The 26,698-nt window shown below is 47.0% G+C and overlaps 1 protein-coding gene across 1 annotated transcript; it reads right to left on the bottom strand.

Moving 5' to 3' along the window:
- Positions 1-3,278: 3,278 nt before the first annotated feature.
- Positions 3,279-8,985, bottom strand: S100A11 (S100 calcium binding protein A11). Its single transcript, XM_012934908.2, has 3 exons — positions 8,830-8,985; positions 4,729-4,881; positions 3,279-3,594 (listed from the first exon to the last, which is right to left on the bottom strand). The coding sequence occupies exons 2-3, from the start codon at positions 4,873-4,875 to the stop codon at positions 3,439-3,441; spliced, it is 303 nt and encodes a 100-aa protein (XP_012790362.1). The 5' UTR covers positions 4,876-4,881; positions 8,830-8,985; the 3' UTR covers positions 3,279-3,438.
- Positions 8,986-26,698: the final 17,713 nt, after the last annotated feature.

The following is a 26,698-nucleotide window of genomic DNA, read 5'->3' as shown; positions in this document are numbered from 1 at the left end:
TCATCTTGGTTTTCACTCTGTGCAAAGGGTTCACCCCAGGATTAGGTGTTGAACGGAGAGCCAGAGGGCAGCAGGTAGGGTTTATGCCTTGTGTGTGGCCAACCCAGTTTTGATCTCCAAGCACTGCCAGGAGTAATTCCTGAGCGTCACCAAGTGTGGTCCCCAAACAAACAAGCAAAAAAATCCCCAAATGCTGAGTGTGCAATGAGGTCTTTTAGGGCACTCAGATCCTGGAGACCCAGCTGTTAGCCAGAGGTGGTCACATGATCTAAGTCAGTCCAAACCAAGGGCATCACAGTTCTTTTGGTAAGAATTCTGGACAAAGGCCATTGTTTCCACTGCCCGCCCAGTGTTCTGAGAGGTCACAGGCCCGAAATGCTAATAATCATCTCAAGAGCACAGGGAGAAGCCTTCAGTGCAGGCCAGTGTGGAAAGAGCAGAGTCAAGCAGAGCAGAGACCAGCAACAGCTCTGAGAGCTGGCAGGAAATCTTCCTTGACTGTTAGGTGAAATGAGCAAAAAAATTACTGCTTTTGCTTAAAACAATTTAAATAGAATTTTCTCTCTCTTGCCACAAGAAAAATCCTAGCTGTAGGCAGTGAGGCTGAGAGGCTGGGCTAACTCTCTGAGCACTCTAGGGAGCTGTGGGCGGAGACTGTGGGAAAGCAGTTATCAGCAGAGCTCAACATCCCTGGTTTGGAGATGGGGTGTGGGGCAACACAGAGTATCCAGAGCCAAGCAGCGTGCCGGGAAAGGGGAGAGGCAGGGCGTGATAGCACATGTGAAGACTGCGTGTCCCAGCCAGAGTTTAGCCAGCTTTCCCAGCAGAAAAGCATTCAGCTGCCCTGGGAAGGGTCAGTGGAAGGTAGAAGGAAGTTTGTGTGGGTGAGCATTCCAGGCAGAGTCCAGGCCCAGACCTGAGAAAGGCCCATGTTTATTATTTATTTTATTGCCACACCCAATAGTTTTCAAAGGGCTCCTCCCAGTGTGGTGTTCAGGGTCACCCCCAACAGTGCCTAAAATTAAAGCCAGGACTCCTGAATACAAAGCACGTGCTCAGAATGAGAGGCAAGCTTCTGCTGTTGTTTGTTTTATTTGGGGCCACACCTGATGGTGCTCCTGGCTCTGTGCTTAGGGATCATTCCTGAAGTGCTCAAGGGACCAAATGGGGTGCTGGAAATTGAACCAGAGTCAGCCATGTACAAGGGAAATAGCCTACCTACTGTTCTATTGCTCTGGCCCTGAGGCCAGCTACGTGACAAGAATATTTTCTGCCTTCTTCACTCCCATATACCTGATACACAAATCGCGGGATACATCACAAGCAACTGCTCCATTCAACCATCTGGACCACATCTGTTTTTTTATACAGGGAAGTCAAAGGCAAGTTGAAACTCAGGACCTAGTAGTGAACTTAGGAGGTGAGTAGGTGGGTGGTAAACCAAGACACAGCAGCGCTATGCACAAGCTGGGAGGGCCACAGCCTGGGCGGAAGCATGGTCGTTGTAGGAGGTTCACCCTTGCAACTTCTTAACTATGAATCTAGATTCTGCTTTGGTGAATCTTCTTCCTCTTACTATCCCCAGTTTCATGCTCATTGGCGGGCCTGTCCTCTCTCTTCTCTCCTCCCCCACACTCTCTCTTGCTTCTCAAGCTAGATCTCTCCAAACCTCAATTTCAAATACCCACTGGGCATTGCCAACTAGACCTCTGAATGGTACCTCTATTATAACAAACCCTCATTGCTCTCATTGCCTCCTCCCCAAATCAAATACTTCCATCCGAAGTCTCTCACCTTGCTTGTAAGAGACACTCCATAGTGTTGTTGAATTAGAAGCTTGGTGTTTTCATCAGATCTTCTTTTTATTTGTTTTGGGGACCACATCTGGCAGTTCTCAGGGGCTACTCTTGGCAATATGGTTTTGGTTTTTTTGTTTGTTTGTTGTTTTGTGGTGATGTTCTGGGGGCCACAGCAAAGCTGGGGACAAACTGGGCCTCCTAAAGCAGATCATGTGCTCAGTCTGTCAAGCTATTCTCCAGTCCCTGGATCTGACTTCTTATCAAAACTTGAGGGTGCCAACCAAATGAAGATCTTCCAATTGGCTGCTGAGCCTGGTGTCTTAAAGTTCAGAGCCCACATCCCTGTATGGAATAGCAAATGGGTCAGAAACTTAATGGAACCTTCCCAAGGAGTGTTCTTTTCATGCTGCTAATGAATTAAGAAACTCATTCAAAAGAGAATGAAAAATCTGGAGACATGCTAGCCTGAAGCACTGTCCTTCCTTCTGGAAAGTCAGAGTCTAAAACCAAAAATACACACAGGGGTGACGGTGCCAATGACTAACATTACTCTACGATCCCACAAACAATACATCCCTCAGTCCAGGGTGTGGCCCCCCAGCCTCCATGTAATAAATCCTATCACTACCTCCATCTCTAATGACCTCAGAAATTATATGATTCATTATATTAATTTATGAAGAAGGAAATGACATGTCATTCTGTTAATTTATGAAGGAACTAATCTGCAGAGGTTTTAACTAAGGAGTTAAAAGTCACATTATAGTTGGATGAGGATGTGGTGGTTTTTTTGAAACATCTCTGTTCCTTATGCCATTTGTGGGGAGATGTGCAATGTTAAACCTGCTTCTCTCCATCTCTGAGTGTCTCTGATGCTGGGTTAACCTTCATGCCTCCTTTTGAGGCTCCATCACTGCTGCCTTAACAGAAGATGAGAACCTACAGCCTGACACTATCCCAGGTCTGTGGACAAGGAAGGTCTTGTTTTGTCCACGCCAGCCCTTTCTCTCCCCAACACGGAGTTCCTTTTCACCTCAGGACTTTTAGTACCCTGACTGCTCTTCCTACGGAAAGACCCTCTTTTATCTCCCCAAATGTTTGCTCCCTCTCACCCTCCAGATCTAGGTGCAAACATCATCATAAAAGAGTACTTCCCGGGCCCCAAGGCCTCTCCCTGAGTCCAGCCCATGCTCACAGGCCTTTTTCTATTCATTCATTGCCCACCAACAGAACATAAGCTCTGGGAGGCTGACCCTGGTCACTTATGTTGACTGTCCTCAGAGCCTCTGGCAGTGCCTCATGGGGGTGAAGAGCTATAGAGTAGGGTGACTGATGACAAAAAACATTGAGCGTCCATGAGTCTGAGCACTATAGTCATAACTGTCTACACCCAAGATGCAATTTTTATTACCAGCAGTTGCTTTCAGCCATCTAATTTACACTCTTCCCTCCATGCACAAACCTACTTAATCTCCAGTATGTGTTTTTAAAAAAAATCTGTTTTTATTAATACCAGCAAGAGTAGCTGAAAAGGGTGGTGGGGTGTTGGGCTCAGGATGTGTGGGTTGAAGAGGACACGATGACAAGAGGCTGATAGAAAAGCTGTGGGGGTCAAGGCCAGGCTTGGCGCTCCTCAGTGTTACTTCCTGCAATGGGCAGACTTAAGAAAGGATTCATGGCAGGCGACGGCCAGGCCACCAATGAGATTAAGAAATTCTTGAAAATCGAGCTGCCCATCGGAATTAAGGTCCAGTTTCTTCATCATGCGGTCAAGGACGCCAGGATCCTTTTGATTCTGTAGAAATAACGACAATAAACACTAACGGTGCTTGCCAGTGCACTCCCTAAGCCTCCTTCAAATCTGTGGTCACCATTTACTCTCACGAGAATGTGGGGTCCTGTTGGGGAGGGATTCAGACTCATCTTCCAGACCCAGAAACAAAGGAGGCCAGTGAGATCCCTTAGATAAAGGCCTGGGACTTGAACTGGGGCTTGGGGGCTCTTTCCAACGTTCTTGCTGTGACCGTTAGGGACATTCAACTTTGCTATAAAACAGTAAAACACTTTTTAAGTGTTGCTGCTCCTTTTGCGAGGGTCATAGAGGGGCATGGAGCAAACAGCATCTGCAGGTACACAGGCCCGGCTCCCATGGGCTAACTGGTTAAAATCTTGACTTTGACAAGATACAAAGTCAATCCTCACTACACATAGGTATGCTATTGCCTCAGGAGGCACCTGCCAGCTGTCACAGCACAGCAGCCAGAGCAGCATCTGCAGCTTTGCAGAAAGTCCCACAAGACACTGGGGGAGGCTTGGAGGAGGGAGAATGAAAATTGAGATTCCTTTAATTTTTCTATCTTTATGTCATGTAAATGCCTCTCTCTAAGTGGAAAAAAAATACAAAGCAAAGAAACAAAAATTAATCCCCAGACTCTAACTGATTTGTTTGATAACTGACTTTTTTTTCTCCTTTTCTTTTCTTCTTTTGGTTCCGTGCCTGGGAATCGCTCCCAGTGGTGCTCAAGGAACACTGGGGTGCTCTTAATAAAATCCATCATGAAAAGCATGAACTCAACTTGGTGAGCCACCTCTCTGGCTCAAGAACTGGAATCTTGGGGCTGGAGAAATAGCACAGCGGATAGGGCATTTGCCTTGCACGCGGCCAACCTGGGTTCAATTCCCAGCATCCCACATGGTCCTCCAAGCACTGCCAGGAGTTATTATTGAGTGCAAAGTCAGGAGAAACCCCTGAAATAACCAGGTGTGACCCAAAAAGGCAAAAAATAAAATAAAAAGAACTGGGATCTTTAAATGCCTGATTTAGAGAAAAAGGAAAGGAAAAACCTGGAGGGAGGGAGGCTGTGGTCCAGCTGTTCTCTGCCATCTGGTTTCATGCTCTGAAACGTTTGGGGCGAGGGGCACACAGTACCTGTGAGAAGGCAGCCAGTTCTGTTTTCATGAAGCTCAGGAACTCCGTCTTGGAGAGCTGGCAGTTGTTGCCGTCCTTGCCGGCATACTTCTGGAAAACTGCAATCAGAGACTCAATGCAGCGTTCGGTCTCGGTAGGGCCAGACATGGTTGCCTTGGGAGAGAAACACTCAGGCTCAGATAAGATGTCAAGGACCAGAGGCCCAGCACTCCAGGGAACCTCATCTCTTTATTTTGAGCTAAAGCACATTCCTAAGACATTTCTTAGAGTTTAAAAAGGGGCCAAGACAACTAGAGTCATCTTCCATGAGCTGCAGTTCCCCATTCCCCACCGTCCACAGGTCACTCCACAGGGACAGAGCTGGGTCGAGGTGGGGCCTGCAGCCTGTCCAGGAGGGGTGCACAGAGTCAGAGGATGGACCTAAGCACAGCCGCACGCCAACCGCCTTGCTCTGTGCCTGCGGACCCTTCTGCTAGAGACCCAGTGGTTTCTTTTTCTTTTCTTTTTTAAAAAATTTTAAAAATTTTATTGAATCACTGTGAGATAGTTACAAGCTTTCATGTTTGGGCTACAATCTCACAATGATCAAACACCCATCCTTCCACCAGTGCACATTCCCCACCACCAATATCCTGGGTATACCCCCCTCTCCCGCCCTCCCCCTGCCTCTATGGCAGACAATATTCCCCATACTCTCTCTCTACTTTTGGGCATTATGGCTTGTAACACAGACACTGAGAGGTCATCATGTTTGGTCCATTATCTACTTTCGGCATGCATCTCCCATCCCAACTGGTTCCTCCAGCCATCATTTTCTTAGTGATCCCTTCTCTATTCCATCTGCCTTCTTCCCTCCGCTCATGAAGCAGTCTTCCAGCTATGGGGCAATCCCCCTGGCCCTTTTATCTTCTGTCCTTAGAGACCCAGTGGTTTCAGGAGCGACAGAGGCGCGTCATCGTGCCAGCTCTTTGCAAAGCTGCTCTTGGCACCTGCGACTGCCGGCCGGAACCAAACACCACGGTACTACTGGGAGGGAAGCAGGAGGCGCGAGAGCTTTCGAGTTCCCGAAAGCAACTTTCACTCTGGAAGGCTCACATTACAGCAGGGAAAGGGCAAGAGAAGGAAACGGCCCTGGGTCTCGGCCTGCACACCACTGTCTTCAGTCTCTGGACTTTGCTCCTTTTCTGCCAAACCTCTCTGGCTACTCGTAACCAGAGAGAGGCTGGTTTCTAACGGGCTCTAAGCTGGCCACGCACAGCTTCGGCGACTCCCTGTAACACCCACGGCTGCAGCTACAGCGCTGACCCTCGGCTTTTGTCGCACCAGGAGCAGCTGAAGTTCATCTCCTTCGCTGGCCGTACACAGGAAATCATCATCTGGGAAATTGCTCTGCCGAGTCTGTGGGTCCGGCCTGCCACCCGGCACGGAGTGAGGAGCCCTAGACGCCCCCCGGCGGATCAGAGAAGCAACTGCAGCCTGACTGCTGTCCCGGCCACACCCTTCCAGTCTTCAAACTCCCGGAATTAACAACGATCAATGTTTGGACGGTGACGTCTACCGCTCACCATGGTAAGCGGCTTTTCCATTAACTGTACGGACTTCCCGGAGCAGAGCTGGAGCCTTCCGGCCGTCACTAACGTACTAACTTGCTACCTGCTTCCTCCTCTCTGTCCTGCCCCTCTCCCTGTCCCCCTCCCCTCTTCCCAGAGCGTTGCCGGCTTGTTGGATCCTTCCCAGGAAGTGCATTGTCCCGTATTGCTGGATCCTCCCCCACACTGAAGAGAGCTTTATCTTAAAAGTGGTAGTAGGTTCAAGATTCGGGGGAGGGGGAAAGTGAGTCACCGTAGCCTAGAAACAGATCATGTTTGCACAACAACTTGCCTTGTCAGAGCCAACCCGCACAGTCTCACTAACATGTCAGACCAACTAACAGGAAGATGTCCAGGAAGGCCCCAGGTACAAGGGAACTCCCAGAGAAGGGGGCCTACAGTTTCACGACAGGAGTTTCCCCTGCCTCTATCCATTTTGGAGTTCAAATGCCTTGATTTTCAAAGTGGCTTTCTGCTTTACAGAAGTAAAAGCAGAAACTATTTTTCTTTAGCTTCACGCTTGACTCAGTTTTTTGTTTCTCTTGAAAATGATTGTGATCAGCCACACGGAAACATATACAACCCCATGCTAGCCCCCCTCCCCATATTCCAGAGCAAAAAACCAGAATTGTTAGTTTATTGAAAGGCAACTGCAAAATCTGGAGAGCTGGAGATGTTTCTGGGTGGTGGAGTTGGGGGAGGGTGTGCCCCCAAATAAGAAAGTTTTGCCTAGGGAGAGGCAGTCCCTGGGGAGTGGAAACCTGGCCTTCTGCCTGGGTCCAGGGTACCCAGGAACTCTGGGCCCAGAGTCCAGAGTTTGGAATTGTGAGAAGAAGAACACAATATGGGAAAGAGTTTTCAAATGCAAGCTAAAAACAGTCCAATTTGTAGAATTGGGATGGGGAGGGGGGAAGGAATGAAAATATGAAGGTTTGGGAAATAAACAAAAATTTTTGTTCTCATTTTAGTCAACACCTTCGGTTTTCCCTCAACAACCCTTCCTTCTTTCTCTCCTTCCTTTCTCTCTCTTTACAAAGGAAATTCTCTCTCTCTCTCTGTCTCTCTCTGTCTCTCTCTGTCTCTCTCTCTCTCTCTCCAGCTATGTGTTCAGGGGGGTCACTCCTAGTAGGTTCTGGTGACCATATAAGGTGCAGGGGATTGAACCCCAGTTTGGCTGTGTGCAAGGCAAGTGCCGTACATGCTGCACTGTCCCTCTGGCTACTCCTTTTGTTTTCTTTTCTTCTCTTCTACTTGTTTTTGGACTTCACCTGGTGGTGTTCAGGGCTTACTCCTGGCTCTGTGCTCAGGGATCACTGCTGGGGCAATATGGGGTGCTGGGAATTGAGCCTGGGATGACCCTGTGCAAGGTATAGCCCTGCTTGCTATACCGTTTCCCTAGCCCCCGCTAGCCTTATTTTTAATGGCCACACCCAGTGGTGCTCCGGCCAGCTGGTAGAAAGTACTATGCAAAGCAAGTGCCCCAGTCCGCCAGCCATTTTCCTCCCCAATTTACCCATCTTCCCCGGGGGTTCAGAGAAAACATTCCTGATCTTCTCCACCTGTTAGTGCCACTTGCCGTTCATCCCACCTGAAGTACGGAGAGGAGGGAGAGTGGGTGGGTGCCGGGCGACACACTACAGCAGGGGTTGGCAAAGGAGTCTTGTACAGTGGGATGGAAAATGTTTTAGGCCAGTGTGGCCCTCTAGACGTCTGCCGCCTGCGTTCATTACACAGCAAACATCAAAATCAAACAGGCTTGGTCAGGAGCCAATAAAATTTTGATGAAATCTGATTAAAAATTTTTTCCACGTTCCCCAAAACCTAGTGTTCCTTTGGTGTACTTTTCACCCTTTGAAACTAAAAAAAAAATAAATTAATTTAAAAAATCATCCCGTCGTTTGTAGCTGACAGGTGGAACGGAACCCTACCTGGCTCGTGCCGAAAGTTTGTGCCAACAGAAAGGAAAAGATTGAAGCAGAGGGTGGGAGGGACGAGGGAAGCGGAGAAACCCGGCAGCCGAAGGTGGGGGGAAGGGCCTGACTGGCCGCTCCCACATTCCCCGCCGCGGCTCCACTTCGCGTCGGTGCCTGGGCTTGGCTCACTGCCAGCGGCCCGACTGAAACTTTCTCCCCCGGCTCAGACGGCTGCGTTTGGGGGCCCGCGCCCCTCATCACACCCAGGACCCCGCCGCCTGCCGTCCCTCCCCCACGCTCCCGGGAGCGCCCGCAGGACCCGCGCAGTCCCTTCCCGGGCGGGAGGCTCGGCCGTGGGGCGCCCCGAGCGCGCAGCCCCGCGCCCGGCAGACGCCCGCGCCCCCTTCGGTCCCGCCGCAGGGGCCGTTATTCGGGCGCGCTCGGAGCCGCTTCCTCCCGCCTCACCAGCCACCAGCTCTCCCGGCCGCTCGAGGCGACTGCCCCGTCGCAAGCAAAGATCAGGCCGGCGGCGGGTCAGCGACGGCCGCGCAGCTGCTCCCCCGCTTCCCCCGGGATGAAGGACAGCCCGCCCGGCTTACCGCGTCGGAGGGCGAGGCGCAGGCGAGCGGGGAGGCGAGCGGAGTGCGGGGCGCGCCGACTGTACGGTCTGCCCAGCGGTCCCCGCCCGTCCCCGCCCGTCCCCGCTCGTCCCGCGGTCCCCGCCCGCTCCGGTTTGACTCACGCCGCCCCCTCGCCAGGCCCGCCCGCAGGTCGGGACTTGCCGGCTCGGGCGGTCCCCACAGTGAAACGACAGCCTTGCCTGAGCCGTTCCCTTCGCCCTGGGAACCTCGAAGAATTGCCACTTTTCTGAATATGCGGTTTTAAAAAACATTTTTTAAAAAAAGTTCAGGAGGGGCTGGAGCAATAGCACAGCGGGTAGGGCGTTTGCCTTGCACGCGGCCGACCCGGGTTTGATTCCCAGCATCCCATATGGTCCCCCGAGCACCGCCAGGAGTAATTCCTGAGTGCATGAGCCAGGAGTAACCCCTGTGCATCGCCGGGTGTGACCCAAAAAAAAGCAAAAAAAAAAAAAGTTCAGGAGTTTTTTTTTTTAATTGCGTCACACCAGATTACACACAGTGTAACCTCTGTTACACACAAGAGTAACACACAGTGGTGGTTACTCTTGACTCTGCACTCAGAAATTATTCCTGGCGGTGGTCGGGACCATATGGGATGCTGGGAAACGAACCCGGGTCGGTCGCCTGCAAGGCAAACGCCCTACCCTCTGCTATCGCTCCAGCACCTGGAGATTTTTAAAAGATCTTATTTTTCCATAATGTTACCAAAAATTATTTTTTTTTATTTTTGCTCCGTGGTCTTCTGGAATTCTGTGCGTGCGCCCTGTGAATCTTCCCCTTGGCAGACTTTGGCGCTGGTCTTTCAGGCCCACAAATGAATCTGTCTTTGGACACAAGACCCTCAGGTCGGGTCGTTAATGTGGAATCAGTGGTCCTGAGAAGCCAGAACATTTCTGTTCCTTCACACTGAGGATAGCTTATAAAGGGTGGTGGTTTGTGCCAAATACAGCATACTCACAACATTTCACACAATCGACAAAAGTAAAAAACCAGTGGGATCAGAGAGACAGTACAGAGAAGGGGCAGGAGGGAGGACGCCATCCTTACACGTGGAGGACCCTGGTTCTATCCCCGGTATCCAATATGGTCCCTGAAAACCAAACAGCACCAGGAGGAATCCCTGAGTGCCTAGGCCCTGAGCATCTCCAGTTGTGGGATAACAAAAGCAATCTTTAGGGCATTTACTCCTGCCATTTGTATTGATAAGCAGAACCTTTGTGTTCTGATCCTAGGTCAGATACATCTTTGCAGTACTTTTGCCCAAATCCCTCATTCCCCAGAACATCCTTCTGCATGGCTGTAAAAGAGGTTATGTTGCTTTCTATTTTAAGAAGAGAGTGCTCTCTTGTCAGGAAGTCTCAGTGCCAAATGCTTGGGCACCTTCTCTCCTGCAGCTTTAGCTGATCTCCCACAAGCAACCTTCATTCAACTACTCCAGGCCCACAATTCTAGGTGTTTGCTCCTGAATTTCCTTGGAAGGCCCACCTCAAACTTAATTCAAGAAGTAAATTCTTACTAAGGAAAAAAATCTTTCCTTAACTGGCTTCTCTCTGGCCTATTCTCCTGTGCCCATCTTAACAATGTTGGCCAGGTCTGAACTAAATTCCTTTCTCAGCAAATGCTCCTAGGGCTGAACAAGTGCGGGTAGCATCAATTTTATTTGTATATCCTCCTGGACCAGCTCCTCGTATTTCTGTTTTTATCTCCAGTGTTCTAGTTAAGGTTTTTATCTTCTTTTCCATCCAGTTTCTTAACTGGGACCTCCAATATGTCATACTGGAGGTCATATGTCATATTCCAATATGTCCAAAATATACACTTACCTACTATAAATATGATCTGATCACTTGACTTCTTCAAAAACAAAACACTGGCCCTGTACATAGTAATACAGGGCTGAAAATTCCATTTTGGCTTCCAGTTACCCACTGAGCATCATTATATATAACCCAGGAGGACCAATGAGCATCACTGGGTGGAGCCCTGAAGGACCAATGAGCATCTCTGGGTGTAGCTCTGAAAGGCCAATGAGCATTGTTGGGTGTAGCTCTGGAGGACCCTTGAGTGCCACAGGAATGGCCCCAGTGGTCCCTAATACCACATAGCCTCAGCATTGCCACATCTTTAAGCCCCGGCATTTTGCCATCAGGCCCCGTTGGCTGAGAATCTCTGGGCATCTGAACTGCTTTGGAGTTCTACCCTCTACCCTCTAGTACAAAACAAACAAACAAACAAAACATAACCACACAATGAAAGAACCTAGCAAAGTGCCTCCTCAAATTTGACATCAAATCGAAATTTTGGAGAAATTTTTACTCACCCTATATTATCAGAAACCCATTCTGTTCCGAGCACAGTGGAGGCACAAGGCATACAAACTTGATTGTGATACTGTGTCTTCCTTTTAGGTAAACTTTAGAGTCATGGCAGTTCAGAGCAATGGAGGTTTGGGGCTAGTTCCATAGATGGTTCCCAGGTCCACACATACCCTAAAATTGTACTTCTGCACAACTACAAATTGTAGTTCTGTATGAGAAAGAAAGCGCTAGACACAATGGGGATTACGGTGCTCGCCTTGAACCTTTAATTCCTGACTCAGAAATTAAATCTCTGATATCACACATGGTTCCTCAGCACTGCCAGGGGTCAATCTTGAGCACAGATCCAGGAGTAAGCCCTGAACATCACTGAGTATGACCCCAAAAGATCCCTGGGTATGACCCCAAAACTAAGAAACAAACAAAAATAAGAGGGCGAAGATATTTTAGAGCTTTTATTTGATTCTCTGAAAAATTTAAAGAACTATGTAAAGAATTCTTTAATAGTTTAAGGAACTTTAAACCATTGCATAATTTTTCTTATAAATTATTTTCTATCAGAGAATGGAACACCAAGTAAAATGTGATCGGAGGTCATGCGGGGGAAGGGTGATGCGTGCCAAATGTAGGCTAGAGAACGAACACAATGGCCACTCAACACCTTTATTGCAAACCAGAACACCTAATCAGAGAGAGAGAACAAAAGGGAATACCCTGCCATAGTGGCAGTGTGGGGTGGGGGGAGACGGGACTGGGGAGCGTGGGAGAGATGCTGGGTTTACTGGTGGTGGAGAATGGGCACTGGTGAAAGGATGGGCTCTCGAAATCTGTATGGGGGAAGCATGAGCACAAAAATGTATAAATCTGTAACTGTACCCTCACGCTGACTCACTAACTAAAAATAAATAAAGTATAAAAAAATAAATTATTTTCTATCAGAATTGTGGGTCTGCCTACACTGCCATTCTCATGAAAGGCAAACACTCCTTTAAACTCCTGCTGAAGGACCTTCCCAGTTGCTGAAGTTTTGCTTGATTTGACGCTGCCTCAGTTACACCTGGTTGGAGTGGGAATAATTCTAGGGTAAAGGACTGCCAATACATAAAATGACAATAGTCCATCTGTAACAAAGAAGAGCTGGGTGTCAATCAACTTGTTGTCCTTGAGAAACTGAAATTAGAAACCCAAAGATTGCCTTGTCTTCAAGACAAGCTGAACCTGAACGCATAGAGACTCCAAGACTCCCAAACTCATGGCAAATCAAACGTACAAAGAAGCAGATCCTATGAATAGGTAGAAGTTGTGAAGTCTGGAAAAAAATATCTTCCTTTTGCTAATTCATTTTCTATTTTCTATTTAGACAGGGAAAAGGCAGTTATCTGGGTACTAACTGAGTTGTATAAATGGTGAAGCCCTGAGAGAGAAGAACTTAAGGTTCTATTTTACTAGTTTTTGTTTTTCCTGAAGCTGGTTGTTTTCTTTCCGGATTTTCTGTGAGAGTATTTCACTTACTTCTCTAATCCATGAGGCAGCTCAAGTGAGAAAAGAGCCAAATTAAATAAAATGAATTGCCCAGGGCAAGTCTGGGATCAGCCCCTCTTAGGCAGGGCTGCCTTTGTGGCAAGTTTGGGGGGTTGGGCTCAAAGGGGCCCGGTCAGTGGTTTACAGTCTGAGAAGGGAGAGTTCAGGAAGTGCAGATTTGCCAAGTAGATAAACAAGCTCTTTGTCAAACCAAAGAGCTAAAGCTGACAAGGAGTTGAGCGTGAGTAAGGACAGATAAATGAGTAGCAAGAGACAAAAATGAGAGACATGAGGAAATAGGTGACTGGGGGAACCGTGGGGCTTCTGCTGTGCAGAGTCATTGTTACATGCAATCTGAGCTCTTTGCAGAGTTGTAGAGGCTCATAAATGATACAATAGAGCAGTGTTTCCCTAAGTAGTTCATGCCACAGATTGGCTCCTCCCAATTCCTCTGGTGTTCCAGAGAGGTGGGAACCTCTAGTGTGATTGGGGGGTTTCTATTTGTTTGCTTAAAGAATTTGGGGGGGGCCCTGAGCCATAGTACAGCATTTGTACTATGTACAGCATAGTACAGGGGAGGGCATTTGCTTTGCGCATGACCTACGGGGGAGGGGGGTCAGTCTCCAGCATCCCACAGGAATAATTCTTGACTGCAGAACCAGGAGTCACCCCTGAGCATCACCAGGTGTGACCCAAAAAGACCCCCTACTACCCAATAAAAAAATTTCTGGTTAAGTTAGGAGGATTTTATTTTCTTTCTTTCTTTTTTTATTTTATTGAATCACGGTGAGATAGTTACAAGCTTTCATGTTTGGGTTGCAATCTTACAAGGATTTTCTGTGTATTTTATTTCCCCCTTGAAAAGAGGGTGGTAGGCTAAATACATCAGAGTGTGACAAGCATAATTTTAGATAACCAAGGTACAATGGCAGTGCTGGGAAGGACGTGGGTGAAACTGTCTGAGGAAAGCAGGTCAAAGTGTGATTGAGTTGGGTAATGAAGGAGTCTAAGAGTCCAGGTTGTAGCAGGGAAGACTGCTCGATAGCCGGAGCTCATACTTTGGACACAGGAGTCCCAGGTTGAGTCCAATACTGAAGAGTCCACCAAGCAAAGCATGATCCTCTGAGCACCAAGTGCTCCCACACTTGGTGGAGGAGGAAGAGAGCTAGGAGGAGCCCAGAACACCACAGTCTGTGGTCCAAAAAACAAAACTGCAAACAAACCAAAAGCAACAACAAAAACAATCCTCTCCAGCCCTCCCCTCCTCCCCAAAAAAACCCCTCTAAAACCCAATCCCACAATTAGATAGGATAAGACCATATATAAGATCATGGGTGCTAAAATAAGACTGTGGAATTCAAACTCTAGAAAATATGTTATTTATTAGAAAGAGCTTCAGTGTATGATTTCTTTGCTCTCTGCCTGAGTTTCCTCACCTAGACAATGGAGAAAATGCCTGTATCTACTTTGTATGATTGCTATGCTGTTTATGAGGATGATGGTGTTATTCCCACAAAGTGTTCAGATTTAAACACAGATAAACTAAAGTGTATCTTTAGATGCTGGAGAGATAGTACAACAAATAGGCACTTGCCTTGCATGTGGCCAACCTGGGTAGGCTGGAGTGATAGCACAGCAGGTAGGGTATTTGCCTTGCATGAGGCCGATCTGGGTTCGATTCCTCCGCCCCTCTCAGAGAGCCCAGCAAGCTACCAAGAGTATCCCGCCCGCATGGCAAAGCCCGGCAAGCTACCCATGGTGTATTCAATATGCCCAAAACAGTAAAAACAAGTCTCACAATGGAGACATTACTGGTGCCTGCTCGAGCAAATGGATGAACCACGGAATGACAGTGACAGTGATCTTATGTGGTTTCCGAGCACCCCCAGGAATAATTCCTAAACGTGGAGCCAGGAGTAACTCCTGAGCATCACTGACTGTGGCCCCAAACCAAAAACTCAAACAAAAAAATCAAAGACCAAAATAATGCTGTGTCTTTAGTGGTTGTCCCTACTGTGATTTGTGCGAAAGCAAGAAGGAATGAAGTGTCTGCCTCTCAGCATGAGGCTGCTCAGGAGCCCTGGATACTGAGTTTGAAGTGATGGAAACTGTGAGGTAGAAACTATGGGATGAAACCAGAGAAATGAGGGCCAGAGAAGTCAGGGCTTTGCCCGTACATTTGGATTGTATTCTATTGTGAAGGAGCAGCGACCACTGACAGGGTGTTTTTTTTTTTTTTAATTAGAAAGTATGATATGATACTTCTTTTTTCTTTTTGAGTCACACCCAGCGATACTCAGGAGTTACTTCTGGCTCTGCACTTAAGAATTACTCTTGGTGGGGCTTGGGGGACCATATGGAATGCCGGGGATCAAACCTGGGCTGGCTGCATGCAAGGCAAACGCCCTACCCACTGTACTATCGCTCTGGCAACACTTTATTTATTTATTTATTTTTTTAAAAGTGTAGAAATGTAATAGGGGAAAACTAGAGGCAAGGATAATACTAGAATACTTTTGCAAACAATTGGATGAAGTGGACATGAAGGCCTTAATCATTTGGGGTTGACCTCTACTTGGATGTGGATGTGGGGAGCTTATAAAGGGAAAACTCACTCTAAAAGAGAATAGGATTAGGAATAGTCATATTTATATAAATCTCTCTGTCTCTCTCTTTCTCTCTCACACACATACATGCTAGCAAACGCGTGCTTGAGCATGAACATGAAATCTTACTTCAGAGTCCTTGCATATCTGTCTACCAATAGTCTTCCTTATTTTTCTACGCATAGTCTTAATCTGTTTGGATACCATAAAAAATATTTATACTAGGTGACTTAAACAACAGAAGTTTATTCTCTGGGTTCTGGAGGCAGAGAAGCCTGAGAGCAAGGTGCTGGTCTATGTGGTTCCTGCTGAGAATTCTCTTCGTGACTCACAGAAGGTGAGCCTCTCCCTGCACCTGCCCATGGCAGTCAGTGAGGTTTCTCTTCCTCTTCTTCTTCCTTTTTTTCTTTTTTGGGCCTAACCCAGCAGTGCTCAGGAGTTACTCCTGGCTCTATACTCAGGAATTACTCCTAGTAATTGGTATTTGGTATCGTATGGGATGCCGGGAATTGAACTAGGTTGGCCATGTGCAAGGCAAGCACCTGACCCATGGTACTATCTCTTCAGCACCACTTTCTTTTCTTATAGATCACAATTCTATTGAATTAGGACCCCATTCTTAGATTCTATTTAACCATAATTATCTACTACAGACCTGCTCTTCAGATATTGTCACTTTAGGGATTAGGGCCTTAATATGAATTTGGGGTGGAGAAGGGAGATAGTTTAGTGTTTGACATCCTCCTTTATTCAGCTTAGAACTCACTCCATCAGCACTCCTTATCCTCCAAGACTGGCCTAGGCATCTATGCAAAAACAAAGGTAACAGAACAGGCCCAAGCCTCCTGAACTCAGAAAGGCCTGCTTGCAAAGTAGTCCTTTGGCAAGGTATCTGGATTTCAGAAGGTTTACCCCCACTCCCTCATTGTGCCTTTACTGTATGCATGATGGTGTTTATGCTTTATGCCAAATCAAGCAGAAGCCACAGTTTTCAGGATTAAAGACATTCAAATTTTTTGGCAGATCTTGCAAAATTCTCATCTCGCGGATTAGTAATTTTTGGATAGAGAAAACAAGTCATTTCTTAGACCTATAATTAGTTGCATCTGCTAAGACACAAAATAACAAACGGATTGGTCACATTCTTGTGTAACAAAGGAAATGGGAGGCGTTTCTGAGCCAGTGGCTTCAGGAATGCAACTTGGGTTCTGGTTGTCTCCTTCTTGCCCTCTTTTCTCCCTTCCCAGCCTGGCCCCGTCCCTTTGCTCCAATTCGTATCTCTCAGCTCAGGGCCAAATTCCCACTGTTGCTTAGTCATACCTTGATCTGCAGCCAAAATAAAAACAAACAGGGGCCGGAGCGATAGCACAGCGGGTAGGGCGTTTGCCTTGCACGCGGCCGACCTGGGTTCGATCCCCGGCATCCCATATGGTCCCCCAAGCACTGCCAGGAGTAATTCCTGAGTGCAAAGCCAGGAGTTACCCCTGAGCATTGCTGGGTGTGACCCAAAAAGCAAAAAAAAAAAAAAAAAACCCCCCCCAAAAAAAACCCAACCAACCAAACAAACAAAACCCCCTCAAAAGCCCAGCCAGCCCCGGGACAGGAATGACCTGTTTCTCAGTCCACTTCTGGCTGCTGGCGGGGGCTTCAGTTTCCTTCGGTTACGGTTACTACGTCTCCTTGAGTTTGGCGGTGCTGTTTAGAGGAAGAAGAAAAGCAAAAACTCCTCACCGCAGTATGAATTTTACGTGACAAACTTAGAACACAAAAGCTTGTTTAAAAGTGCCGAGCTGGACAGATTATTTAGTCAAGTTATTATTTATTGAGCACCTGCCCTGTGCCAATTCAGAGCAAGGTACACCGTGGGACACGTGGGTGCGGCTGTTGGCCAGGAGTAGCTCTGCTGGCCCTCCTGGCAGCAGGAGAGCAAGGAAGGCTGTTTCTTTAGAGTCAGATCCCCTCTTCGGATTCCCTGGGAAGGAAAGTCCTAGGCTAGTGCTCGCTCCAGACCAGGCTTTCACTCAGAGACTCAGGGAGTGAAAACAATGATTGTTACTTCCTCTGCATTTGCAGCCCTGGGGCAAAGGGCTCTACCCAGGAAGTGACTCAGGCATTTGGCATGTCTGAGTTTCTGAGTCTCTGGGGGTTTATTTCCCAGGAGAGCTGTGGGTGACCCCAGGAGCTGGCCTTGGCATTTCCTGACCTCAGACACCTCAGCCGCCTACAGAAACTTTGACCTAGAGTTAAGAGGATTATCAGGATACCTGGTGGGGGGCTATAAAAATGCCAGGACGCTTTGCCAGAGGGAAGTGCAGGCCTACCTTGTTTCTTCCTTGCTCCAGCTTCCTGATTCACGCGTGGGTCAGAGCCGGGAGGGTGATGCCCATATTACCCATTCATTTCAGGTTTATCAGCTACAAAAGAATTCCTGGATTACAGGAATCACATGAGGCCTTAAACAGTATTATCAGGAAAAGAATCACCATCACTTATGATCTACATTCAAAGCACTCTCTTTATAATTTAAAAATAATTTATTGAAAAGCAAATAATAATTATTAGAAATTATAATAAGAATTATATATAACAAATTCCAATCTCTACTTATTTTCCTGAATTTGAAGACACACATATATATGTAGGTTTACTTGTGTGTTTGTGTGGGTACACTTGCATAAATACACATAGTTATTACTTGAATCAGCTGTTGCATATAAATCAATACCATGCACAACTCGTAAACACTATTTCCAGATTTCAAGTACATTTCTATTTTTTTTTTGCTTTTTTTTGGGGGGTCACACCCAGCGATGCTCAGGGGTTACTGGCTCTGTACTCAGAATTACTCCTGGTGGTGCTCAGGGGACCATATGGGATGCTGGGAATTGAACTGGGGTCAGCTGCGTGCAAGGCAAACGCCCTACCTGCTGTGCTATTGCTCCTGCCCCCTCAAGCACATTTCTAATAAGCTCTAGTTCTACGTTACTTATTATTCTCTTGGTAAGATACAATAAGAACCACATTTCTGATGAGGAATAAATATTCAAAACATGTAAGGAACTCACATAACTTAATAGCAAATAAAAAACCCAATAAAAATGAGTAAACATGTTTTAAAAGAACATATTTAAATGGTCAACAGGCCCATGAAAAGGTTTTTAACATCACTAACCATTAGGTAAATGCAAAGCGAATCCAGAAGGAGATATCTCGTGCTTATTAGAAGGTTATTGTCAAAAAGTCAAAAAATGTAAGTAAATGTTGGCAAGGAAGTAGAGAAAAGAAAACTATTATGTACTGTCAGTGGAATGTAAATGCAGCAGCTGCTATTGGAAAGCAGTGTGGCGCTTCCTCTAGTTTCTTCCTCTAGTTTCAATCTTTGAAACTAAAACTACAGTATGATCCAGCATTCCACTCTTGAAAATTCCACCCTCCTGCTCACTGCAGCAATATTTGCAATAGCTAAGACATAGAAACAACCTATATGTCTCCCTACGAACAAGAAGCTAAAGAGGCCTTGGTAATATATAAAGATAAACACAAAAATGATTAAGCCATAAAAAAGGAGGAAATCCTACCATTAGCAACAGTGTGGGCGGACCCCGAGGGTATTGTGCTAAGGGGACTAAGTCAGACAGAGGAAGATTGGCCTGATCTCATGGCATGATCTCACTTACAAATGGGGGTGAGGGAGCAAAAACAACCAAGGAACACAGACACAGAGAACTGTTGGTGGTTGCCAAGGAAGGGAAGCAGATGGGGGAGGGAATGGGACAACTGTGTGAAGACGGTCAAACGTACAAACTTCCAGTATAAGAAAAAAAAAGGTTCTAATGATATATGTATAGCATGGGTCTAGCTAATGATATTATAGTGCATTTGAAGGTTGCTAAGAGAATAGATTTTAAAATAGATTTTAAAAATAGATTTTAGATCTGTCACTGTCACTGTCATCCCGTTGCTCATCGATTTGCTCGAGTGGGCACCAGTAACGTCTCCTTTGTGAGACTTCTTGTTACTATTTTTTGGCATATCGAATATGCCATGGGTAGCTTGCTAGGCTCTACAGTGCGAGCGAGATACTCTCGATAGCTTGCCGGGCTCTCCGAGAGGGGTGGAGGAATCAAACCCGGGTCGGCAAGGTGAATGCCCTATCTGCTGTGCTATCACTCCAGCCCTATTTTAGATATTCACAGAAATAAATACCAGGATACATTTCTTTCTTCCCCTCTTCCCCTTCCTTTCCTCCCTTCCTTCCTTCCTCCTCTCCTCCCTTCCTCTCTTCCTTCCTTCCGCCACATCTGGTAATGCTCAGGGCTTACACCTGGTTCTGATCTCAGGAATCCCTCTGGCTGGCTTAGAGAATGGGGACGAGGGGCAGGGAGGTACCATATGGGATGCTGGGAATCAAGCCCAGTTTCGCTGCATGAAATGCAAGGGCCCTACTCTTCCTTCCTTCCTTCCTTCCTTCCTTCCTTCCTTCCTTCCTTCCTTCCTTCCTTCCTTCCTTCCTTCCTTCCTTCCTTCCTTCCTTCCTTCCTTCCTTTCTTTCTTTCTTTCTTTCTTTCTTTCTTTCTTTCTTTCTTTCTTTCTTTCCTTCCTTCTTTCCTTCTTATTCTTTTTTTTCACTTTTTGGGTCACACCCGGTGTTGCACAGGGGATACTCCTGGCTCATGCATTCAGGAATTACTCCTGGTGGTGCTCGGGGGACCATATGGGATGCTGGGAATTGAACCCAGGTTGACTGCTTGCAAGGCAAACGCCCTACCCGATCCAGCCCCTCAAAGATTAATTTCTTACCATAAGTCTCATTATGACATCTCTTTAAAGGTTCCATCTCCAAATATAGTCATATTCTGGGCATGAATCAAAGTTAGCATGACTCCTGACCCTTCCTGTTCCACTGAGTCATACTGGTTGATTAATTGTCCTACTCCCCTACACTGGCCAATCTATTGAAAGTATTTTCATTCAATAGATACTGTTACTCTAATGAGTGATTCTTCTCTTGCATTTGGTGCTAAGCCTCCTCCAGCTTCTCCAAGGGAGTCTCTGTCAGTCAGAGAGTCACAAAGACAGTCATTAGAGGGTCAGTGGCCCTCTAATGACTACCCCCAGAGAACCACAGGCAACACCTAACTGATCAGTGATAGTAGCTGATTCAACTCTAGGTATCAGTGAGGTGAGGAAGTCTCAGTGGAACCATATCTTGTTGTCTCACACACTGAGTCATGAGATTAAATGCATGCATCTAGGTCAGTGTCATCTGAAGACTCAGAATATGAAGTTTCACTGACATGATGATCAATTTCACCATGTTTTAAAAGGCTGGCCACAGATCTCTTTGCATTGATTTTTTTATTTCTCTGAAATGGTGAAATGTATTATTTTGTTCTCCCCCTCCCCTTTAGTCCTGTGTTCAAAGAAAGTGAAAACAAACAACAAAACCTGACACTAGACAAAAAGTTGGTGCCTTCAGACTTAAAAAAGAAAATCTCTTGAAAGCTGATGCATCACTGTGGGAAAAACAAAGAAAGCTTGGTGAGGTCTTGGTGATGTTTCATTTCACTCCCTGCATCTCAGGCTTTGTTGGGGAAGAGAACACCCAGGTAGGTAGGGTGAAACCACTTGAGCTTGTGGATTACCTGAAGGTCTTTCTGTCCCGTCATGGTTCCAGAGTGCGGACATAGACTCCCTCCTTCGTGCTCTGCTCAGTCTCAAAGGCCTGTGCTATAAGGGTCTTTAGGCCTCTTTTCCTGGTCTCCCAGTCACACTCCAAGAACCGCTGGGTCAGTCAGTCAATGACAGTCTCATTTCCTTTTAGTCCTTGTGTTGTCTGTCCAATGAGCCCCTGACCCTGTCCTTGTCATGTGCTCTCTGCTGTGGCTGGGCCTAATGGGGAAGGTCACACAGCCACGAGTGCCTGTTCTTGCGAAGGGCAGCCTGTGTGCCACGCCCCACGCCCCTTCCTTGCCTGGCTTAGTCAGTTCCCTAATCCCTTGGACACGGCTCAGGTCTGCTGATGTCTTACTCTCATCCCTCAGCTGCCATCTCTGCCACAGGCCCTTTCCTCTGATTCTTGGAGAAATCCAAGTCCTTAGGGATGATACCTTTTCATTTCTTACACACACAAACATCTTCTTGCTTCCTAGTGTTAGGGGCAGGGGCGGCAGATCTCTGCCCGGGGGAGGCTCGGAGAGGCAAAAGAACACAACCAAGACAACTCTTTCTGCAAATGCATGGGGTTTATTTAAGCCAATATAGCTATATTGGGACCTTCAGCTGTGCCTCAATAGCGTGGCATAACCGAAGGTCCCGAACTCCAAAAAACAGGCTGTATTTATACCCTTTTGGGGGAGAAGGGAAAATCACACATATTGCACCATCAAAGGGAAATCACGCCTATAGATCAAAGGGGATCACAGATAGGTCACTTAATTTGCATATCTAAACATTTGTTCACTGTTAACTATTTCTCTGCAAATGTTTGCTTAGCGTTCCTAGGGCAGTTTATTGGCCCATTTGGTGACAGTTTCCTGCCCAGCGGGAGGTCACAAAGAAAATATCTTTCAAAGCAGTCAAACAGTTACAAAGGCAAATTTAACTCTTAACCTGCCCTCCTCTTCACTAGGACACTAGGACATCTTTTCTAGGCCAGTACCTCAATACCCCTCCAGTGCTTGATCTTGCCATAAAAAAAATTCCTCAACTTTGGGCATAACTTTCTCTCTTCTTTTCTGTATTTGTTTGTTTGCTTTTGGGCCACACCCAGTGGTGCTCAGGGGTTACTCCTGGCTCTGCTCTCAGGAATTACTCCTGGATCTGCTTCAGGGACCATCTCGAATGTTGGGGATAGAACCCAGGTTGGTTGTGTGCCAGGCAGATACCCCCCCCCCACCCCCCCGCCGACTGTACTATTGCTCCAGCTCCTTTCCTGTATTTTTGGTCCTCTCTGCAGGATTTTTTGGCAGTCTATAAACAGAATTAAATTTCATCATTTGAAGAGGTAAAATGTGCTTCTCCTTTGTATCACTAGGAGTTATTTTGTCCTCTCCTCATTCCCTTTGTTAATTGTTTCTGCAAGTCATACACTTATAATCTGCTGGGATGATACTTGGGCATGTGTGACGGGCTGTGGTACAGTGCTGGGATTATTGAGTTGGTGGCCTCATGCTTGCCAGGCAGCAGGTGCTCGATGCTGAGTTATCTGAAGGGCCTGTTGGGATTATTGTAACATAGAGGCTTGCTAACTAGATCACTAAAAGGGCAAAAGATAAGGGCATATGGGAGGTGCAGATTCAGGAAGTAACAGGTACCCAATCTGGTGAGCCAGGGAAAGAGGCTGGAAGTACCAGAACTCTGCACCAGGGGCTCTGAGACAGACCTCAGAGAAGAGCTGCTTCAAGCACTTTTAAGCACCAAAAATTCAACCCATCTTGGGGCTAGTTTTGAGGGGTTGGCGGTGAGGGCTCTGTCTGCTGAAAGTAGAGTGCTGGTAGAGATCTGCACCTCCTCCTTCGATCATGAGTTCATCTCTTACAATGAGGAAATTATTCCATGACACCTAACTGGTAGGTTTACTGAGGCCATAAAAGCGATGGCTCTCTTGAGGGAAAACAACAATATCGTCTTGGGGTTCATGGAAGCCAAGAAGTGAAAAAATGAACAAGGTGTGGCATAAAAATTAAAATTCAGGGCTATGGATGTGGCTTAGTGGCAGAGTGCATGCCTGATGTGTGAGGCCCTGGGGTTGATCCCAGGCACCCAGCACCCCTGAATTTTCAAGATTCAGGAAGGCAGATGTTTAAAAATTCAAAGACACCGTGTTATACATATGAGAATCACTGCTGTGCTGTTGATTTGTGATTGCCTGTTGATGATTTTGACATAGACAGGGAAGTAGAATTTCCATGGCAGCGGGATTCCTAGGATGTAATAAAACCACCTATCCATAGGCCATCAGGGCCCAGCTTGTGAGCACAGGAGCTAAGACCTGGCAAGACTTTCACCTGGCACCAGCAACAAACCCAGAGAAGGCCAGACCCCCCTCCAAGAGAATCTCCAGCAGAAAAAAAGTGTCAGGAAAGGAATTTCAAAGAAGACCATAGTCTATTCATCCTCTAACCCCTGGGAAACCTTTCTAGGAAAGGGCTTTTACCTGGGTAGAAGGGGCTGGAGGGGGGTGAGTAGGTTGGAAAAACCCTAAAAAAGCCACCTTAAACAAAAGAAGCACATGGATAAGCTGCCCGAGCCCATGTGCTGCTCACATGTGTCACCTGCGTCTCCCCTCTTGAGATGTGTACTTTCATGCTTTAATATCTAGTTCTGGGACTTCAACATTTCTAAAATTCAGGGTCTTTGGCACTTTCTGCCTTCTAACCTTGGTTACAGATGAACACCAGAAGGGGCAGATGTCTCAGCCATTTGATTTTTTTTTTCTGCTTTTTGAGTCATGCCCGGTGATGCACATGGGTTACTCCTGACTCTGCACACAGGAATTACCCCTGGCGGTGCTCAAAGGACCATATGGGATGCTGGGAATCGAACCCAGGTTGGCTGCATGCAAGGCAAACACCCTACCCACTTCACTATCGCTCCAGCCCCCATGTCTTGGCCATTTGAAATGTAGGGAAGAGCCAAGAAGTAATAAAGCTCACGTTCAGCCCAGGGCCAGCACCGTAAATTGAGTTCTTTTCCTCATTCCTGATGGCCTCAGTGGTCTGCCAAGGATCTGTGGACCAGAGCGTGAAGCTTGGAGAGTGAGTGCTTCAAGCCACAAGGGGGCGCACGAGCTCCAAGCATGATGCTCCTTAGGGCCTCTAGCTCCTGGCTGTGGTCTTTTGTGGTCTTTTAACAGTGGTTAAGGGTCAGCGGACTCGTTCTCCAGGGCGCAGGCAAAGTTTCCGGCGTAGAAGCTAGAGGAGGATTAGGACAGCAACTATGGAAGTTAAAAGTCCTTCATGAAAGAATGATGCAGATGAGGCAGAAGCTGCGCAGGTCTCTTTGTTCATGATCCCCAGGTTCTTTAATATTTTCTAGAATGAAAATACTGAGTGGAGTTCATGCCCAATTTAATCAGCTTAATCAGTGGCTGAACAAATAGTAGTACTCCTACATTAAAAAAAAAAACGAATGAAAATATGGAGTAAGGCTCAGAGCTGGAAGGTAGCACTGTAGCACTGTCGTCCAGTTGTTCATTGTTTTGCTCGAGTGGGCACCAGTAACGTCTCCATTATGAGACTTGTTGTTACTGGTTCTGGCTTATCGAATATGCCATGGGTAGCTTGCAAGGCTCTGCCAAGTGGGCGAGATACTCTTGGTAGCTTGCTGGGTTCTCCCGAGGGACAAAGGAATCAAACCTGGGTACGCCGCATGCAAGGCAAACACCTTACCCGCTGTGCTATCGCTCCAGTCCAGAGATGGAAGGTAGAAAAGTTTAATGGAAAGCAGGGAGAAAAGAAGCAGCTCCCCAAGTGGGGAGGAACTTAGTGCAGGATTAAGTGAAATGTAAGTTTTGTGTAGGTCCTTTGCATTTCTTATCAATTGACAAGTATTACTGAGAATGCGGGAAATCTGCAGGGTGAGCTGACTGGTTTGAGTCTTTCTGGCTATCTGCCTCAGGTATTGTCTGTTATCTTAGTCTCCCTGTAAGCCTTAGCTCTGGGGCAGAATTTTATGGTGAACAATTGTTAATTCCCTGTTAATCAGAAAAACCCAGGAATTTGTAGGGATCAAAAATGTAGAATTGGGCCAGCCAAAAGCCAGATTGCTTACAGAAGCTGGCAAGGGTAAACTGAGGCTTCTTCTTTCAAAAGGGATAATATCCACTGAATGGAGGCCTGAAATGGAGCCTAGGAGAGTCAGGGCATTAGCTAACTCATGGGATTCAGTGGGGCAGTCAAGTCCTTCTGGGTTTGATTCATATGCTGAAAACTTAAGCCCCAGTACCTCAGAACTGAGTGCATTTGGAATCTACAACAAGGGGGTTAATAATAAGAAGTGAGATTAATAATAAGAAATTGGTATTGGTGTTTACCCTCCTTCTTCCCCCTTTTTTCTATTCCTCTCAAAATTCCCGAAATACTTGGAATTCCCCTTCCAAGGCAAGTCATAAAGGTGTCTTTTTTTTTCTTTTGGTCACACCCAGTGATGCTCAGGGGTTACTCCTGGCTCTGCACTCAGGAATTACTCCTGGTGGTGCTTGGGGAACCATATGGGTTGCTGGGGATCAAACTCAGGTCGGCCGTGTGCACGGTAAATGCCCTATCCACTGTACTATCGCTCTGGCTCCATAAAGGTGTCTTTTGATAGGCTTATGCGGTGGTGACTTTTAGATGAAGTCTAAGATTGGGCTGGTAGCCAGGCAAACTAAACAGGTGGTTGGAGGGGAGGTGGTTGGATCAGTTGCTGATGGTCGTGACTATGTGATTAAAGCCTGCCCACCCTCACCAGCCCTGAGCGAGGGGAGTGGGCTTGGAGAGCTTCCTTGCTGGGAATATGTGAGAGGTGTGGGAAAGAGGTATGTGGAGAGAGAACGTGGAATCCTCACGCTTTCCCCCAGTTTTTCCTATTTATTCCTTGCCCTGTGCAACTCCACCTGGCTCTTCCCTCAAATTTCTATGAATTTCTTTTATAGAAAACTCAATAAGTTAAAAAAAAAAAGAACCCCAACTTAACAAGTTGAGTTCTGGGAGTTGCTTCTACAAATTTATCCAAACCTAAGGTCATGGTTGTGGGAACTTCTCACTGTAAATGGTTCATCATGGGCACAGGGTTGGTGGGGGTGGGGGTGGTGGGGAGAGACAGGGAGGGACAGAGAGAGAGAGAGAGAGAGAGAGAGAGAGAGAGAGAGAGAGACAGAGACAGAGACAGAGAGACAGAGAGACAGAGAGACAGAGAGAGGAGAAGAAACAGTGAGTGATGTAGGCAGGTAGATGAGGGAAGCCCCCCCCCAACCCCTCCATGGCAATGGAATTCCTAGGAACTAATAAAACCACATAGTCCTAAGACCCTCAGAACCCGCCTTCTGAGCAGAGGGAGAGCTGGACCCCCTTCCAAGAGGAGCTCCAGCAGGAGCAAAAGCCAGGAACAGAGTTTCAAATAGGACCCCTGACCATCCCAACTCTACCCTCTTGGCAACTATCCTAGCAAGACGCCCCTAGCAAGAAACAGCTAGGTAGAAGCCCAGTGGGGAAGGGGGAGAATCTCCAGAGGAGCTGCCCTCCTTCCCTTCCTCAAATCCTCCAAATAAAGTCTGTTTTTACTTCACTGCTGGCCTACCCCTGAAATTCCTTTCTGTGAGGAAGACAAGGACCCCAAAACCGTGGGAAGTCCCAGGACTGACTTTCCTTTCTTGCAAAGAGCAAATCCTCACTCCAGCCT

This window comes from Sorex araneus, chromosome 3, assembly GCF_027595985.1.
Source record: "Sorex araneus isolate mSorAra2 chromosome 3, mSorAra2.pri, whole genome shotgun sequence".
In the NCBI taxonomy this organism is placed as follows: Eukaryota; Metazoa; Chordata; class Mammalia; order Eulipotyphla; family Soricidae; genus Sorex; species Sorex araneus.
Note: the sequence above shows the minus strand (reverse complement) of the source record. Positions and strands in the feature narration are given on the sequence as shown.

What these genes read in the sequence shown, in the direction of transcription:
- S100A11 (XM_012934908.2), bottom strand. Translation starts at nt 4,875, where the DNA reads ATGTCTGGCCCTACCGAGACCGAACGCTGCATTGAGTCTCTGATTGCA. An exon ending in AACTGGCTGCCTTCTCACAG is followed by an intron (nt 3,595 to 4,728) that starts GTACTGTGTGCC and finishes TTATTTCTACAG; the next exon opens with AATCAAAAGGATCCTGGCGT.